Raw genomic sequence first — 20,126 nt, 5'->3', positions numbered from 1 at the left:
AAGCCTCAAGGCTGGTAGGGGGTCATGCCATTTGCCCTCAGAGCAGGACACATTCCAGCAGTAGTTTATGTTCCAAGATGACATAGTGCAGTAGGCCACAGGGGAAGGGCACACTGTTAGCTTCTACTCTGGGGTAGCACAGCTGTGTGGACTTCAGGCAACTCCCTCAGCTGGTTTAGTGCCTGTGAGGACTGTAGGTGTCCAGGGTGTTGATGGGGGATGCTGGGGTCCTCTTGCTTACCTTTTCCCCACAAGGAGACTTCCTCTTGGTTCTAAGCTGATCCTGGCTAGGGAGTGGGGTGTTGGATGCCAGATATTTCCTGGGATGTGGAGTACTATAATAGAAACCAGTATGTGGCCATACTGGTTTTCTGTGCTCTACAGGGTTTCCGCTACTCCTTTGATGTATTCTGACACTCTCCTTTAGTTATTTTCATCAAAATATAGTGTTGTTTTGGTTGTCTTTGTGGGACAGATGAGTACTAAGGGCTTTTAGCTGGCCATCTTGCTGACATACAGTTGACTTTAATTTCTTTTTTTTTTTTTGAGATGGAGTCTCGCTGTTGCCCAGGCTGGAGTGCAGTGGCATGATCTCGGCTCACTGCAGGCTCCGCTACCTGGGGTTCACGCCATTCTCCTGCCTCAGCCTCCCGAGTAGCTGGGACTACAGGTGCCCGCCACGTCGCCTGGCTAATTTTTTGTATTTTTAGTAGAGATGGGGTTTCACCATGTTAGCCAGGATGGTCTCGATCTCCTGACCTCGTGATCTGCCCACCTTGGCCTCCCAAAGTGCTGGGATTACAGGCATGAGCCACCGTGCCTGGCCAATTTCTTTTTTGTCTAATGTCTCTGGGTAGAACTCCCAGCACACTGTTGAAAGCAGTGCTGACAAGGACATTTTTACCTTGTTCTGATCTTAAGACAAAGGTTCTCAGTCTTTTACCCTTGAGTATGATGTTAGCTGCAGGTTTTTAAATTACAGAAAATGTATTTATGGAGATGACATGAAACATTCTAAATTTATAACAGTCTAGTTTGAATTAACACCTTCACTTTAATAGCATGAAAACAACTGCTCCTTTGCAGCGTTATCTCCCCTTTTATATTGTTGATGTTACAAATTACATCTTTTTCCATTGTGTACTAAATAACATGGATATATAAAGTGAAACTGCAAACCAAAAATACACAAATATCAGCATTTATACTTGCTGATAGCTGATATAGTTACCTTTACTAGACATCATTATTTCTATATAAGTGTTTGAGTAGCTATCTTGTATTCTTTCATTTCAATCTGAGCCCTTTAGCATTTCTTTTAGGGTAGGCTTACTGATAACAAACTCTTTCAGCTTTTGTTTATCTGGGATGTCTTAATTTCTCCCTCGATTTTGAAGGACAGTTTTGCCAGGTATACAATCCTTAGTCAATTGTTTTTTCTTTTTCTTTCAGCGTCTTAAATGTTATCCCTTGACTTCTTGCTTCCATGGTTTCTGATGAGAAATTGGCTGCTAATCTTACTGAAGATCCCTCATAGGTGATGTGTCACTTCTCCCTCATCGCTTTCAAGATTCTTTGTCTTTGTTTTGTTTTGTTTTTTAATAGCTCAAATATGATGTCTTGATGTGAATCTCATTGGGTTTGACCTGCTGAAATTACTTGTACTTCTTGGATATGCAGATTTATGCCTTTCATCAAATTTGGGAAGTTTTCTTCCATTGTATCTTCAAATGTTCTTTTTGTCTCTTTCTCTTCTCTCCTTCTGATACTCCCACAATGTACATGTTGGTCTGCTTGTTTGTGTTATACATGCCCCTTAGGCTCTGTTCATTTTTCTTTATTATTATTTTTTCTGTTCCTCAGGTTGGATATTTTCAACTGTCCTACCTTCAAGTTCACTGATTCTTTCTTCTGCCTGCTCAAGTTTGCTGTTGAACCCACTTAATAAATTTTTCACTTAACTTACAGTACTTTTCAGCTTCAGAAGTTCTTTTGACTCCTTTTTATAATTTTTATCTTTTTACTGACATTCTCATTTTGATCATACATTGTTTTCCTAATTTCCTTTAGTTCTTTGCCCGTGGTTTCCCTTAGTTATTTCAGCATATTTAAGATAGTTGTTTTAAAGTCTTTACCTAATAAGTCTAATATCTGTGCTTCCTCAGGGACAAATTCTGTCCATTTATTTTGTTCTGTTGAATATTTTAATGCTCTAACTCTGAAAATTAGATTCTTCTCCTATTTTAGGGTTTGAATTTTTTGTTTCACTCTTTGTTGAAGGCTATAATGGTCCATTTGTTTAGTGACTTTCCAAAGCTTTTTTTGGAAAGACTGTACTAGTTTTCATGTGAGATCACTTATGTCTGTGTTCCTTCAGCTTTTGTTCAGCTCATGTTTTGATAGAGATTTACTTGACCTCTAGGAGTGAAAAAACAAACAAACAAACAAACAAACAAAACCTTCTCCAGTCCTTACAGATTATTTCTGTGCTGGAGTACTTATTCAACACTTTGCCAGGCTTACACTGAGTCTGGAGATAATTCAAAGCTGAAGGCTTTGGGTCTTCTCTGGTCTTTACTGAGCAGGTACTATGCCCTGGGGTGCACATAGCTTTTGCCCTGGGCATTTACATAGCATTCTACATTTCCCAGCATACACAGATGCTTTAGACTGCCCTAATTCCTCCAAGGAAATTTCCTTAGCTTTTCTTCCAGGCTTTAGATGGTTATTGTATGTATCAACTGTTAATTTTTTTGCCCTAGGCAACTGCATTTGTTAACCTAATAATGTTTTCAAGCAATGTGCACTGCTTTTCTGTCCAGAGTGAGTTCTGTGTTAGGTGGAACAGAGATGAGTGCCTGCATCAATCCTTCAGGTAGTTCCCAGACAGGTTGGAACAGACATATGTAACAATTTGTAAATAAGGCCTGCTATGCTCCTTTTGTAACCAGGGACCAGGGTCTCCCACTGGGAATACAGGCTATCTTCAGGATTGTCACTAAGCTGAGCAGGGGGTGGATCAAGTGCAAGTAGAAATGCCACAAAACTTTCCTGTGATCCTAAAGTTGTCTTTTTCTTGACTCAATGTTCACTTGGTTGCAGTATACTTTTCTGTTGTTCAGATTTTCAGATTTCTGACAGTTTCTGCTTGTATTTTGATATTTCTGTGGAGATGTGGGAACTTGGAGCTGCCTACTTCACCATTTTGCTGGATATCACCTATTATTTGTCATTCAGTGTTTTAAAGCGTTGCTTTTTAGTGACTACATGTTGTTCCATTGTATAGATGTACCATAAGTTATTGTAAATGGTGCTGTAATGAACATTTTTTCACATCTCTGATTAACTTTTTTAGCTTAGGATAAATTTCCAAAAGTAGGATAACTATGTCAAAAGTTATGAACATTTTTCAGTCTCTTCACATTTATTGCCAAATTGCCCTGCAGAAGGTTTGCATCAATTTATTTTCCCACAAGCAGTATATGAGAGAGTATATTTCATCCCTCCCTTCTCTGTAATTTAATAGTTTTTCCCTATTTATTAGGCCAAAAATGACATCTTGTGGCTCTGTCTGCTCTTTTAAGAATTCTTTACATGACTTGAATTTGAGTCCACTAATTGTTTTATTCCCTCAGTTTGTGATGTACTCCAATTTGTCCATTTCCTCAAATGTATGGGCCAATGAACTTACAGCATTCTTCTGATCAAGAATACATTTTCCTGCTCTCATAAATATAAAATTTGAATTTATTTTATAGTGAATCTGAATGGTGCCTACCCTAAGCTGGTGCCTTTCAGACCTGCAGGACGGCTGATCTCTCCACCTCTGCTACTCTCTGTGATTTTCAACATTCTTCTCAGCCTGGCCATGCATATTGCGGGCTTCATCCTGGTTCAGAGGCAGCCTTGGTATTCCATGGAGATACACAGGTATGAGTGTAGTCTCAGCTTCTGCTTCTCATATTCTAATTTCTATCAAACATCCTCTGGCCAATATGACGGAAGGCAAATGGGTCTTCATTCTGCCAAAGGTTTTGGCTTTTTAAAGTCCCTTGGGCAAATTTTCAGTGATTATTTCTTCTCTGTAGCACGATTTAATGCTAATGAATGTATCATTCATTCATTAGCACTTATCTTTGTCTGTCTTATATGATAATGATCTATGACCATCTTTGATATCTAGGGTGACCATGGATTATAGTTTGCCTGAGCAGCCCCAGTTTAAGTAGCCCAGTTTAAATTAAGTGATTTCCCAGTGAAATTATTAACATCTTTCCTTTTCACCTTCAAAGCTATCCTTGTTAGTTAAGTTATATATTCAACTCACTTACAAATTATCAGAGATTTGTTGTTGTTGTTTATCGGGGGAACCTGCCCCCAATATTTCAACATAGGTTCTTTCTAATTTCCCTAAGTGTCTGCCAGCTGAGAAATAAAGAGAAAGAGTACAAAGAGAGGAATTTTGCAGCTGGGCCTCCAGGGTGACATCACATATCGGTAAGACCGTGATGCCCACCTGAGCTGCAAAAACAGCAGGTTTTTATTAAGGACTCCAAAAGGGGAGGGGGTGTACGAACAGGGAGTAGGTCACAAAGATCACATGCTTCTGAGGCCAATAAAGATCACAAGGCAAAGGGCAAAGCAAAGATCACAAGGCAAAGGGCGAAATCAAAAGCTCCTGATAAGGGTCTATGTTCAGCTGTGCATGTATTGTCTTGATAAACATCTTAAGCAACAGAAAACAGGGTTCAAGAGCAGAGAAACGGTCTGACCTCAAATTCACCAGGGTGGGGTTTTTTCCCCATCCTAATAAGCCTGAGGGTATTGCAGGAGATCAGGCTGTATTTCAGTCCTTATCTCAACCGCATAAGACAGACACTCCCAGAGCGGCCATTTATAGACCTCCCCCTAGTAATGCATTCCTTCCCCCCGGGATATTAATTATTAATATTCCTTGCTAGGAAAAGAATTCAATGATATCTTCCCTACTTGCATGTCCATTTATAGGCTCTCTGCAAGAAGAAAAATATGGCCCTATTCTGCCCGACCCTGTAGGCAGTCAGACCTTACGGTTGTCTTCCCTTGTTCCCTAAAATTGCTGTTATTCTGTTCTTTTTCAAGGTGCACTGATTTCATATTGTTCAAACACACATGTTTTACAATCAATTTGTATAATAGTGGTCCTGAGGTGACGTACATTCTCAGCTTACGAAGATAACAGGATTAAGAGATTAAAGTAAGACAGGCGTAAGAAATTAAAGGAGTATTATTTGGGAACTGATAAATGTCCATGAGATCTTTACAATTTATGTTCAGAGATTGCAGTAAAGACAGGTGTGAGAAATTATAAAAGTATTAATTTTGGGAACTGATATATGTCCATATTAAAATGAAATCTTCATAATTTATGTTCCTCTGCCACAGCTCCAGCCAGTACTGCTGTTCGAGGTCCCTGACTTCCTGCAACAGTTGTTGTTGTTGCTGTTATAGAGATGGAGTCTCTCTCTGTTGCCCAGGGTGGAGTGCAGTGGTGTGTCCTAGGCTCACTGCAACCTCTGCCTCTGGGTTCAAGCAATTATCCTGCCTCAGCCTCCTCAGTAGCTGAGATTATAGGCACATGCTGCCATGTGCGGCTAATTTTTTTGTATTTTTAGTAGAGATGGTGTTTCACCATGTTGGCCAGGCTGGTCTCAAACTTCTGGCCTCAAGTGAACCACCCACCTCGGCCTCCTAGGGATTACAGGTGTGCGCCACCACAGTCGGCCAAATTATCAGAGATATTAAGCCACTTGAGGGAGGAATCATGATTTACCAATCTCTTTCCCATATAGCCTTAATGAATGTGCATAATTTGTTGAATACATAATTGGCTGAATCTCTCTCTCTCTCTCTCTCTCTCTCTCTCTCTCTCTCTTGCTCTCTCAATGTATCCAAAATATGGGTCTATCTGTGCTTGTTGTTTTTTTTTCCCCTATTTTTCAGTGTGTGTGTGTGTGTGTGTGTGTGTGTGTGTGTGTGTGTGTTTTCCAAAGCACAGGCAATTATAGAAGCATTGAGTACCTGCTCTGGACACTGTTTGGTACGGAATCTTCTGGATACAAATGCTCCATAAAGCCTTGTCATCTTACTTCATTAGCTTCTTTGGTTTTCCCTTTTAGTGCCTGCACAATACAAAATGAAAGCATCTCAGAGTTAACCATGTCTCCAACTGCTCCAGAAAAAATGGAAAGTAATAGTGCCTTCACAAGTTTTGAGAACACTACAATCTGGTTCTTGGGAACAATCAACTGTATCATTGTGGCTCTTGTGTTCTCTAAAGGAAAACCATTTAGACAGCCAACTTATACAAACTGTGAGTAGAACCGTACTGGATCAGAGGTGAGAAGTCATCAGAGAGGAGAACACACATGTCCAGGTCACTTAGGGAACAGCTGTAGAGTTGATTCTTATCTAGCATCTCTTGACTTCCACTCTAGGGCTCTGCAAAACACATCATACAGCCTCATTTTCATGGTTCTTTGCTCTTTCCTTCAAAGCTACATTAAATACTAGGGCTTCTTTCTCCCTTTCCTTCACCAGAAGTTTGCCTCTGGGTGTCTTTCTTGGGATCACTCCAAATTGAAAAGACCAATTTATTTCTCTACTTGTCAGTACTTGTCAGAATTCACCCTGGAAACAATGGAGAGAAGCATAACAGAACTCAAGCGGATCCTGTCTCTTACCATGAAGGCGATAGTCAGGGTGGCATTGTGTGGTGGCAGGCTGCTGTGGGTCCAGCCTGGAGGAACCTGACTAGACAGGGTTATGCAGGCTCTCGGCCAGAGTACCTCCCTCCTACTTCCTTACATTCTGGAGTGGGAAGGTATGTTTGGATGAGAAATGAGTGACCTGTTTAATCTTTGAGACATTTATTTGTATATCATCACTACTCTTCTTACTGAAAAAATTCAAAGTCCAAATTGAGTTCCTTTATGAATATTTTCATAAAAATTTATTTGTTCAGAGAAAATTATTTAGCTTTTCTTTTTCCTGGGATGAGGAAGCAGCTAAATACTGACCTCTATATGATACCAATTTAAAAATTGGTTTATTGACATGCTTCCTTCTTACCAGAAAGTGATTTGAGGTGATAATTTACATTAAAGTGACTCAGATACTTGGATGTCTTCAAGGCATTTATTGAACACGTATTTTGTCAATGTTACCCTATGTATATCTACTACTTTTATTAATTGAAACTTAAAATGTGCATGTGAAAATTTTCACTTGCTTCAAGGACATGCACAGAAATTATAGAGGTGAGACCCATTGCTTAGAAATGAATACTTTCCATCTAGTATTTGGATGTAGAAATCAAGTAAATTAAATCAGTGTTAATCTAGAATACATCCGTCAATATATGTGACATTTTTCACTCTGATTTCTCAAAATAATACCTTGTGTTCTTATTTCCTCAGATATATTTGTCCTTGTGCTGATAATACAGCTTGGTGTGTGTCTATTCATTCTATTTGCTGATATACCAGAATTATATAGACGTTTGGATGTAAGTCTAATCTTTGGGATATGATGGTGCTTTACAGTTATGTAACAGTTTAACTTTAAAAAGCAGATCACAATTTCAATTGACATGATTTTTGATGCAAATTATTCTTTTGGGATGGCAGAGCTAAAAAAATGCTAAATTTATCTATTTTTTTTTATTTAAACTGGTCAAGAAATAAAATTCTACCCAGTTTTGATTTCATGAGACTAAAGATAGCCTTTAAGTATTGAATATTTTAATTTTATTTTCTTCTTATTATTTAAGAGACAGGATCTCACTTTGTTTCCCAGTCTGGAGTGCCATGGTGCAATTGTAGCTCACTATAGCCTCAAACTTCTGAGCTCAAGCAATTCTCCCACTTCAGCCTCCCAAGTAGCTAGGATTGCAGAAGTGTGCCATGACGCCCAGCTAATTTTTTTAAAAAAATTTTTGTAGAGATGAGGGCTTGCTGTGTTGCCCAGGCTGGTCTCTAACTCCTGCCTGCTAGGAGGCAAGCTAGCCTCCTGCCTTGGTCTCCCAACGTGCTAGGCTTACAGGCTTGAGCCACTGCATCTGACCAAATATTTTTATTTTAGAAGATCTCCTATAAGATGAGAAAATGTTTTTCTATATTTTCTCTTTCAAATATGAGAGAATTTTTTCCTAATTGCTTCTTTTTTTGAAGTTGTTTAAAACTGTTTTGCCTGTAGCTTTTTTTTGGTTATCATATATTTATGTATTTTTTTACAGCTTTAAAAATGTTTTCTGTGTGTTCATACTTAATGTCTGTAAAACTTACTTTCCAAGAGCCATAGTTTTCCTCATAAACTCTCTTATATTTTATAATATTGGTACAGCTATAAGAACCTACAAGATACCAAAATTTTACATACCCAAGCCAGGGAAAAACATATTTTGATCCCCTTAACCTATCCTACTTTTATTACAATTTAATCATAGCTAAATGATCTTTAGATCAAGAAATGCAATATTGAAGAGATGACTAAAGAAACAGCTCTTTTAATTGAATGCTTTGAATATCTGGTTGCCTCTCCATATCAAAGATGAGTTTCATGAGGTCCAACAGTGTATCTTATTCATTCTTGTATTACCAGTGCCTTACAAAAAGAATGGCAAAAAATGACAAAGGAATGACTGACCGATCATTGCATATCAGACTCCTAAATATAAACAAGCACTTAGAGCGTACAGTGCGTTCCCAACCAGCAACACCTGCACAAACCCACAGTGACATTTGGCATACTAACTAATATCTTTAGTTTGACATACTAATATATTTAGCATGAGTCTTTTTATTTTTGTAACTACATTACTGTGGTTAGCAGTGTAATTACCACTGTTGTTGAGTGCCTTCATGAATTAAATTAAGTATTCATGGAAATAAGTAGGCTTTGCCCACTGGTCTTCTAAGTCAGTTAAAACTTCTTAATCCTACAGAAGTTAAGGATGAGATGTGACGAGTTGAATGTCACTTTTTAATAGAAGAAGATTCTTACAGAAAAGCTGGGTCCTCTGGTATAACAAAATAGGGAACATATTTAATTTGGAGAGAACCTGGGTAGGGTCATTGCCAGCATGACTGCAAAGGATTCTGCAAAGAATTATTGTTCACTTTTAAAACAATTATTTTTCTTATTATTGCATAAAAATATATGTTCTTTTTAGAAAATGTAGAATGTGCAGGCAAGGAAAATGATAACATTATTCACTATATTCTTCCTTTTTTTACAATTCATATATTATAAACGTGTTGATTGATTTTTAGTTTTTTTTAAAAGGATGGAATCATGTTGTTTTGCAACCTAGAAACTGCTTACTTAAAAATTTATGAATTATTTTAATAGGGAACACATTCATTTGGTTCACAATTCAAATGTTTAAAAAGTCATATAGTGACAATCCCCATCCCATCTTAGATTCCCAGTTACCAATTCCCCTCCCTGGAAGTAACGAATGACACCAGTTTATTTTGCATACTTCGGGACATATTTTGTACATTCTTCTTCCACATTTTTACATAAATAGTAGAAAACTATTATATTTGTTCAGGTCTTCTGAGATGTAGATGTGAAGTTGAGTTTAGTTATGCAAGAGATTTATTGGAGGAAATTCCCGGGGTGGGGGTAAGGGAATAGAAAGCCAGAGGAAGTGGGGAGAGGCATCACACTGTGATGTGGCTTTATCCTCTAAAAAGAAGGGAGGGAAGAAGGAGGGCTGGATGTGTAGCATCTCAGACTGCAGTACACTTCTAAGAAAGTCAGGCCAAAGTTGCCCATCAGGAGTTTCTACATCTCGTAGGAATGAGTCTGATTAGAATCCATGCTGTCCTCATTTCTTGGCTATGTGCAGCTTATGACTTTAGATATGCTTTACAGTGGATGTGGTGGTGGATTCTGAGCATAACAGTTGGGGTATACACCATTTATCCTCCCAGCAGCAGAAGATCTGAGTGGAAAATTTTCATGGCTGCTACAACACATACATTGTCCTGCACCTTGCTTCTTTCATATAACAGTATTAATTGTTCCATATCAGTACATATGTTTCCCTCATTCTTTTTAATGCTAATATAACATTTTATTTCATGTAAATGCATATTATGTATATGTCATATGTATACCATGCTTTATATGTAGTCCCATATTGATAGACATTTAAGATGTTTCCAAGTTTTTATTATTACAAAGCTGCAATAAAAATATTATTGTGCATATATCATTTTAGCCATATACAAGTATATTTCTCAGATAAATTCCTAGAAGTGGATTTGAATTTTTAACTTTGAGAACACTGTGCTCTATGGAACTGTTTCAGTTTTTACTCCCACTAATGTATGAGGCAATGCATATGTCAGTGCCAGGTACGATGGGATGCCCTTGGCACTTTTTCATTCATTAATTCACCCATTGATTCACTCATTCACCATATATATATATCAGGCATGTGCCTGGAAGGGGTTGGGGAAGACACAGAGAAAATGGGCAAAGGGACAGGTCATGACAAGCTTGATTTCAGCTCCATTTGCTCCTTTGGCAAGTGCCCTTGTGAGGGCACACTGTGCAGCTGGATGCACAGTCCTGAGGGTGAAGCCCTGAGCCAGTGCTAAAGTCAGGGCTTGGCTGAGGAGAGATGTGACACCAGGGGGAAGAGGGCAATGCTGCCCAGTTGTGAAGGTTTGACATGTGTACCCTCAGGCCTCCTGGGGATAAAGCCACATTCCTACCTCCCTTTTGAAAACAAACAAAGCAAGCAAACAAAAAGTGATTTTAGTATTTTTTTCTAATTGCAAAGTGACCAAAGTTATTTTAGGAAATTTAAAAATTATATAGAAGCAGACACAGCACAAGAAAAAAACAGATAAAAGAAGAAAAGCAACACTCATAACCCCCAAACCATTAGGATCATGAGTATAATCTTTCCGTACTTTTTCTGTGCATACAAGCATAGAAATTCTTTATATATATAAGATTTATGTAATATACACACATATATATTACATATGAGATTTATAACCTATGAAAATGTATACTGTGAACATGTGAACATGTTTCCAGCATCTGCCTGTCTTCAGACTAACTGTGCTTCATCATCTCCCTCCAGCTGCTCTGCACTCCCATCCTGTGGAGGGTCTCCATTGTCATCATGCTCAGCTTGAATTTCATTGTGTCCCTTGTGGCCGAGGTAAGTGTGCTGATCTTGGGCTGCTGATCTTGCGTGTGCACACATGTGTGTAGGGGGACTTCTTTGGGACTCTGAAAACAACAACTTTAGCTGACATGGACTCAGCAGTGCAGGGGCTCCCTTCCTTCACAGTATAAGCAATGGTGCCTTCCTCTGATGAGTCCCAAGCAAGACATTAGTTTTCCCATCTGTCAACTAGGGCGGGGGAGAATGGAATTATGGTCTCTAAGGTCCTATTCATTTCTACAATTTCCAAATAAAGACCCAACACAATTTACTTTTTAAAATTGAGATATGATTCATTCACCATAAAATTCACCCTTTTAAAGTCCACAATTCAGTGGTTTTTAGTACACTCACTGAGTTATACAACCATTAACACTACTTAATTGCAGAACATTTTCATCATCGCTAAAGAAATCCTGTACCTACTAGCCGTTGCTCTTCATTGCCCCTTCTGCCTTCTCCTGGGCCTTGGTAATCACTAATCTACTTTCTGACTGTGTGGATTTGACTTCTCTGGACATTTCATATAAGTGAAACCATACAATATGTGGCCTTTTCTGTGTGGCTTCTTTCACTTAACTCGTATCATTTTTGCCTTACAGATGGGAAATGACATTCATAGTGAGCTTTTCCAGCTTTCATTCTCCAGCTTCCATTCGCTCCATTTTCTAGATTTTATTCTTCAGCTCCCCTGTGCTCCATTTCCTCAGTGAAATGAGCTTGTGCTCCTGCTTTCTTTCTCCACGTGATTCATGCTCTCTCTGCTCAGTACTACCAGACACAATCTCCATTCTTCAAAGCCTGTTGTTAGGCAGGGGTGCCCTGAAAAGGCATTTATGAACAAAGGAGAGGTGAGATGCAGAATTCCATCTGTCTCTGTTTCTGCTGAGTTACAGAACTAGAATTGTTCCAGCAAATGCAGTGTTCATGGTGAGCTGTGAGAACCTACAGCCTGACTTTCCTGCAGTATTGTCCAGGCAGGACCTTAATGAGCCCTCCCTGCTTACTCCTATGCAGAGTGAAGGCTACACAGGAGCTGGTGGCAGAACAGGACATAGAATTTCAGTACTGGACCTTCTCTCTATATGCTAAACAACAGCTTCTCAAACTTGAGTGGGCATCAGAATCACATGGGAGCCTTGTTAAAACACACGTTGGCCAGCCCTACCTGCAGTGTGTCTGATTCAGTAGGCCTAGAAGAAGTGCAAAAGTTAGCATTTCTAACAGGTTGTCAGGGGATTCTGATGAGACTAGTTCAGGGATCACACTTCGAGAAGCAATATGCTGAACCATATGGTCTCTAAAGGAACCAGATTAATAAAAGAGCATTATCACGGGTGTCCTCAGACCCAATGGCAGAATGATGGTCTTTGCCCTTTAAAGGAGGATCTTATGTGTACATCTTATCCCTGTTCATGATCACAGGATTTCCTCTGTCTGGTGTATCTTTCCTCCATTTCTGCATATTAAAGTGCTATTCCATCCTCTACAGCACAGCTGTAGTAGTATCCTCTTCATGTATCTTTCCTGATCTCTGGATCAGGTAGGCAAGTAATGACTTAACTAACAGTGGCTTAAATAATAAAGATGTTTATTGACTCAAGAAGAAGATTGAAGGTAGGTGGCTTCAGGACTGGCTTAGTAACTCAGTAGTGTCACTGGGAATCCACACTCTTTCACCTTTCTCTTCTACTATCCTTCGATGTGGTCTTTCATGTTTGTGCTTGTGATTATGGTGTCCAGATAGCTTCCACATAGCTGGACTTTACATCTGTTTTCAGTGCAGGAAGAAAACGGAAGGAGAGGCCACAGCAAGCCAATTTCCAGCAAGTCTGATCCTTTTCTTGGGAAACAAACTTTTCCTGAAACTCACCAGCAGACTTCCTTTCATGCTTTATTGATTAGACTTGTGTCTCATGGTCATCATGAGTAGAAAAAGATTCTGGGAAAGTGGATCCATGTTAAAAAGTTGGACATTTTGGCTTAGACCATTTATTAGCATTATTTTTCTCTTTTAGGTGGGCAGGGAAGAGATGGGAGGGAATGGGCTGTATGGTAATTAAGTATCAAAGTCTTCCTCAATCCTCTAGCAGGAAGTTCTTCCTTTTTCAGCATATTTGCAGTTAAGAGCACAAGCTCGGGGTAATCTACGTGGGTGGGTTCGAATCCTGGCTCCACCACTTTCTTGCTGTCTGACTTTGGGCAAATTATTCCACTTATCTAATCTCTGATCAGCCCTGAAAACACACGGGTTTGAGCAGGACCTTATCCTTACTATGCCAGTGCTCATGATCGAACCTCCAGCTGAGAGGCATGAGAGCTAGTGTGGATAGCTTTAATTGCCCCCACCTTTAAAACAATTATTGATGTGTTTATATAGGTATGCTTGTATGTATGAGTTATTTGAGTAGCCAGTCAGAAGCGTTCATGTGGTGAAATTTTTTTAAAGAAATGTCTCACCAAGGCTTTCCTTTTTTTCTAGTAGTATTTTAGTCCATTCTCCGACTGCTGTGAACAAATACCTGAAACGGGGTGATTTATAAAGGAAAGAGGTTTAGCTGGCTCATGGTTTTGCAGGCTGTACAGGAAGTATGGCTGGGGAGGCCTCAAGAAACTTTCAATCAGGGCAGAAAGCAAAGGGGAAGCAGGCAGGTCTTACATGGCCCGAGCAGGAGGAAGAGAAAGAAGGGGAAGGTGCTACACACTTTTACACAATCAGATCTCATGAGAACTCACTCAGTATCACGAGAACAGCAAGAAGGAAATCCACCCCTATGATCCAGTCACCTCCCACGCAGCCCTTCCTGCAACACTGGGGATTATATTTCAGCATGAGATTTGGATGGAAACATGCATTCAGATCATGTCACTAGTTCTGCCTTGTATTTATAATGTGCGGTAACAGGACAGATCACCTCTCTGTAGTTTCCTCTTCCAGAATAGCAAGGTGATGCAGGTCATCAGAGTCCAGAACTAAAAAACACTCAAGGCAAGATGTAGAGATGGAGAGCACTAAAGTTTCTCTCTCTCTCTCTCTCTCTCTGTGTGTGCATGTGTGTGGTTTCATCTACTTTGTTTTAAGGTTTGCTAAGGTTTCCTTGAAGTAAGTAAGATTTTAAAACCTTTACTTGATGCTCCTGCCTTAACCCAGCTCTAAGAAGAACTACTGTTTTCATGTTAATTAAGGAGGACAAAAAAACCTTGCTGCAGGAAAGTAGAATAACTCATTTGGCTAAGTTTCCAAGAGGCTGAGACGGTTATATGGATCTTTAACAGCCTGGCAGCCAGCAGATGGTCAGTTATCACAGGAATAATTCAGACTAGCTGTTCTCTATCCTTTCATGGGTAGTGGAACCTAAATGGCAAAAATGGGTAGATTTTAGGAAAACTACTATCTCTGGCAAAGTTCTTTACGGAATCTCACAGAATTAACTCTGAAATTAGCAAAGATGGACACGAAAATCAGTTCTAATTCCGTGGGACAGTTTCACGTCCCATATTTTTTCTTTGTTTCTTTCACAATAACCTCTAAGATGGTCAATCTTTGTGAGCAAACATGATAAAAGTGGAAAATTAATATGATAACCTCTCATGAGTTATAAGTTATAACTTGGGCTCTATTCAAGGCTTACTCTAACTCATGAAATAAAATGGCATTGCAAAATGTTTTCAAAGAGACATATCTTTTGTAATCTTAAAATTGTATTTCAGTGAAGGTGAAGGTTAGAGGCATGTGTGGACAGGACCACAGTGCAGAGCCATTTGTTAAATGAGTAGTTCTGAAGGGTAGGCAAAGGGAGAGAGCTATGCCCTGCTCTGGCCTACATTGTAAAGGGAGTTATATAAGCCTTACAACAAACATAAGGAAGGAATTATTCTCATCACTGAGACGTGGATAGAGTAACTAATTTGCCCATAATAGGTGTCACAGCTGGGACCCAAATCCAGATCTGTTCAACTCCAAGACTGGCCTGTGTGAAATTAAATATGCAGTGATATGTCAGGGTATATCAAAAACATGTCATACATGGGCCACATCTTTATATAGGGTCAATTGTGTTTAGTGTTTAGTATTTAGTAGTAAGTAATTTTAAATGTCATTTTATATTAAATAAAATATAGATGTGCTATAGAGTGAAACATAGAATTTGAATGATTTGAAATTTAATTTAGATGTGAGATTCAAAAGAAACTTCATTTTTGAGGCAAGCCATTTCAAGTTATGTCCCTAGAGTCTTGAAATGTTGTACCTCTTACTTCTTCCACGGGAGTTACTTAAGTAGAAACGTTTGAGAAACCAATACCTGTCCAATGAAACCACCTTAGATTGGTCCAGTGGTCAAGCTCTTTGTCAAGCTGGATCTAAGCAACCATTGCAGTAGTGACTTATGATGGCCTGTGGAGGGCTGTAGCCTCAAAACACTCAACCCTTGATTGTAAAAAGTAATTCTTTTATTTTGCAGGAGGCAGTTATTGAAAATCGAGCCCTGTGGATGATGATTAAAAGATGTTTTGGCTATCAGTCAAAAAGCCAGTATCGGATATGGCAGAGGGACTTGGCAAATGACCCTAGTTGGCCCCCACTAAACCAAACCTCCCACTCTGACATGCCGGAGTGTGGCAGAGGGGTGTCTTACAGCAATCCAGTATTTGAGAGCAATGAAGAACAACTTTGAAGGACATGTGATATCCAAGTTGATATTACAGATAAAAACAATGACAAAAGGGACCAGTTTCATTGATTTTAAGAAATGAGACTCTTGTAACATCAGCTGGAGTTTTGGGGCTACCTTTCAAATCATGGTGACAAACTAAAGTCTGTTTGATAAAATACTTTCTACAGAGAAGAACATTGACCCAGAAGAGTGCTTTCCTCTTGGCTTCTGAAGGTATTGGAGGCATTCAGTGAAGGCAAGAATGGGCCAAGAATTGCTATGGGCCAAGAGACAAGCAGGCTAAAGGGGAAAAATATATGATCTTTCCTCTTAGGACAGGACAATACTTTCCTTTTTATAAAAATGAGTTGAGGGGAAGTAGTACTGTGTATACTCATGGAGTTGTAATTTTTGAATTTTTACTTCATCGATGGAAAAACTAATGCATGGGAAACATTACACCAGTCTTTACTGTCTGGGTTCCTTTTCTCTGTAGTACTTTTCAGATTTGAGGCTTTTTCTTCTGTTTCTGGCCTTACCCAACATATTATTAAAGATAAGCTTAGCCTATGCTGCAATAAAAAACAACTCTCAGATATCAGTGCCTTAACACACAAGTGCTTCTTTCATGATCCAGGTGACACTCTGGAACTGCCATTCTTACAGCAGTGACTGCTTCAACCTGATGGCTCCATCAGCTCGATGCAAGGACTCTGTGTTGACTGTGACGGGGGAAGGAATAGGCTGGAGATCACATGTGGGCTCTTCACTGCCTCACCCCAAAAGTGGCACACATTGCTTTCCCTACTCATATCTCATTAGTCAAGGATTTGGCCAGGGAGCTAGAAAGTGCAGTCTCCTGTGTTTAGGAATGCTTCATGGGCTTATGAGCTGTCACTACACAGGGCCCCATGCTTAGAAGGGCTCCACACTTGGCTTTAACATTCTGCTGTTTCCATCTTAAAATTCTTAATTTTTGAACAAGGGTCCCCATATTTTCATTTTGTTCCAGGCCCCACAAATGATAGAGTTGGTCTGGAATGTAGTCCTGGGAAGGAGAGGAAAATAACAGATCAGAAAGCACGAGTGCTGTCCACTACAGTCCACTTCTCCTAACCCCAGTAACTTATCCTATGTTTTAGGAATCTCTCATGTCAGACGGCCAACTCCAGAAATTTTCACTCCTCTGCTTTATTATTTTTGAGAAACATTAGTCTCGTGCTACAGCATTATATGGCACTATTGATGGAAGTTCTTACACAACCAGTACATTTTTTTTAAAGTTTGTGGCTTCAGTTTCCAGAAGACTAAAATTTTCATTATTTTGTCACTATTACAATTTGGTTATATTTGATTTGTTCAGCACAAGGACGACTCAGGTTTCTGTTAGCTCAGGAGACAACACTGAACTCTAGGAGCACATCTACACATAATATTTTAAGGCAAAAGCAAGATTTTTATTATGAGCATCGAATCCTAGGTGAATGTTCTGATCAGGGGATAAGTGTCCTGGCCCAGGCTGGCTTTGGAACTTATCAATAGCATTTGAAAGCATTCCTTCCCCCTAACTGAGCTCTTGAGTATGGATGATGGCTCTATGATTGCAGCTGATTCTAGGAACATGGTGTCTCCCAGCCATGAGGGTACCCTGTTACTTCTGGTTTTAAAATAGGGCATGAAGATATTTTAGTGTTTCAAGACTGCAGAATCACTGTCTTTTTTAGTACAGAAAGAAATGTTTCCTTTTGCAAAGCCAGCCTCAGCAATGATATGGCAGTTCTGAATGTCCTTCTCTAAAAGTGTTTCTCATTTTCCAAAAGTAGAGGGTTATAGGCAGGGGCAAGCTAGAGATGGTCTGTGACCTAGTCATGAGCAAGATCAGCCTGCACAGTTCATACTTAAATGTGCCTTTTGCTAAGGGCGTTCACCTCCACTAACTCACCTGAATTGTACAATTGTCCCATGACTCAACAAGGAAGGGCTTATCATCTCCACCATAAGGATGAGAAAGCTGAGATTCAGTAATGGCAAGAGCAGATCTAGGCCTCAAATACAGATCTTCTGAGCAAACCTTATATTGCTTCCAAATACTTCCAAATTCCGGAGTTCCAGCAGGGCAAGTTGCTTAGGGTGATCTCACAGTCAAGCAAAGAATGGGCAACCCTTTGCTAATACCAGGCGCTCTGTTCAAATGAATGCCAGGCATCCTGCCAGGCCTGGGCTAGAGGTGTATTAAAAACAAAACAAAACCAAACCAAAAAATGATTGTCTGTCTTTCTGAGACTTTGAGTTGCTCTTGCCTTGATCCTAAGTGATTCTATCCCTAGCAAAGGCTGGCAGGGAACAGGAATAAAAGAATCTAGTCCTCCACTAGTCAAGCAGCCATAAAATCTTTGGGAAAAGAGACTCATTTTGAAGACTGTATTCCTGGGATTAACTATATCTTAGAAGCAGTAATTGAAGGAACAGGGAGTGCCTAACCTGGAAAGAAGACAGTCAAGGGACTGTGAAGGGTTTTCCTGAGAAAGAAGGATCCGACTTGTGCCAGGTGGCATGAGAAGGCAAAATCAGGACAAGTGGGTAAAGATCACAGTGGGGATGGCTTCAGGCCATCTGCCCTAACCACTGTCCTAACAGCCAGCACTGATAGCAGTGGAATGTACTCTATGACATTGGAGGAACGAGTGGCTATTCAAAGGCCAAGTAGAGAAGGAAGTCAGGTATCAGATGAAACTCAATTACCTGCAAGATCTCTTTCAAGCTTGATAAACCCAGTGTCTCAGTCTTATGCTGTGATGTGAACCTTTTTTTTTTTTTTTTTGAGATGGAGTCTTGCTCTGTTGCCCAGGCTAGAGTGCAGTGGCACGATCTCGGCTCACTGCCAGCTCTGCCTCCTGGATTCACACCATTCTCCTGCCTCAGCATCCCAAGTAGCTGGGACTACAGGTGCCCGCCACAATGCCTGGCTAATTTTTTGTATTTTTAGTAGAGACGGGGTTTCACCGTGTTAGCCAGGGTGGTTTCGATCTCCTGACCTCATGATCCGCCCGCCTCGGCCTCCCAAATTGCTGGGATTACAGGCATAAGCCACCGGATGTGAACTATTTTCTACTGCTACCCACATAGAATACCAGACCGACACTCATGGGAGGATGGGCTCTGGAGGGAGGGCTCCCAGCCTTGTCAGATCCGATTGTGTGGACATATAGACTCAATTGCCCTGTACCTTGAAAGGGGACCCCTAATGGAGATAAGATCCTAGGAAAGAGGTGCAGAGTGGGGGTCCTGATTGTCAGATTGAAGCTGGGGGAATACTTCTGATTTGTGAATTTTCTTAAAGAGAGGTGTTAAAAAACTTTGCATGAAGGAGCATGGGAGAGTGCCCTAAACTTGAGGGCAGAGCAACCTGTTATCAATACACTTTCTTGAGCAGAGTCTGAAGGAGAAAAGAACACGGTCACATAGTCCAAATCATTTGAGATGGTGCCCTGTATGTTCATCCCAAGGCATCTGGCTGTTACCCACAGAGAACCCTGACTCTGGGCTTCCCTCACTAAATATGTCTGTGACATCTGTATCCTTATGTGCTTATGGAAATGTTCACGTATACACGGGCAGATGTGATGACTGAAAAAAACGATTATTTATTCAGAGCTTTGTATTTAGTTTATGCTATAATAAATTCAGTTGTTATAAAAATCAATCTCTCTCTCTGCAGTGGAGTCTTTCACTCTGTCTAATGGTGTGGTTTACTCCAGTAATGTTGAATCAAACAACATCTTTACAAAGTTCCAGGCATTTTCTAACACCACAGATGCTATTATTCTCTGCTTTATACACAGGGCATTAGAGTTTACAAAATACTTTCATCCTTGTTCTCTCATTTAAGCCTCGTTAACAACCTCAGGAGGAAAGAAAGGCAAGGATTACTGTCTTTCTTCTTTTGATGAGGTACAGGGCTCTCCAGATGGCTCAGCAAATAGGACACACAGCCCATGGATGGAGGAGCTGGATTCAGATGCAGGTCCTTTATCAGCGAGATCCCTGCTGTGTCACTCTCCTACGTTGTTTTTCCTGAATGAAAAAAGAAGAAAAACACCGTAGCATTGGAAAACAAGACGACAGCAAGGCAAATGTCCAATGTAATTGCCATCATGAGCACAATTTCTTCCAGAAAGAGATTTTGATGTCTCATGGAAGTTCTCTTGAACCTGACCATCAATCACAGAAGAGGCCAA

General features: G+C 40.0%; 1 protein-coding gene across 1 annotated transcript in view; it reads left to right on the top strand.

Annotated features, from left to right (window-relative positions):
* The window catches only part of ATP13A4 (ATPase 13A4), a 203,815-nt gene extending 185,112 nt beyond the window's left edge, over positions 1-18,703 (top strand). Inside the window, exons 29-33 of the mRNA XM_024244544.3 lie at positions 3,759-3,930; positions 6,159-6,352; positions 7,458-7,546; positions 11,147-11,227; positions 15,697-18,703. Coding sequence (XP_024100312.2) covers positions 3,759-3,930; positions 6,159-6,352; positions 7,458-7,546; positions 11,147-11,227; positions 15,697-15,909 — 749 coding nt within the window. The 3' untranslated portion in view covers positions 15,910-18,703. The remainder of the gene's footprint in view (positions 1-3,758; positions 3,931-6,158; positions 6,353-7,457; positions 7,547-11,146; positions 11,228-15,696) is intronic.
* Positions 18,704-20,126: the final 1,423 nt, after the last annotated feature.

This window comes from Pongo abelii, chromosome 2 (genome assembly GCF_028885655.2).
Source record: "Pongo abelii isolate AG06213 chromosome 2, NHGRI_mPonAbe1-v2.0_pri, whole genome shotgun sequence".
Classification (NCBI taxonomy): domain Eukaryota; kingdom Metazoa; phylum Chordata; class Mammalia; order Primates; family Hominidae; genus Pongo; species Pongo abelii.
Note: the sequence above shows the minus strand (reverse complement) of the source record. Positions and strands in the feature narration are given on the sequence as shown.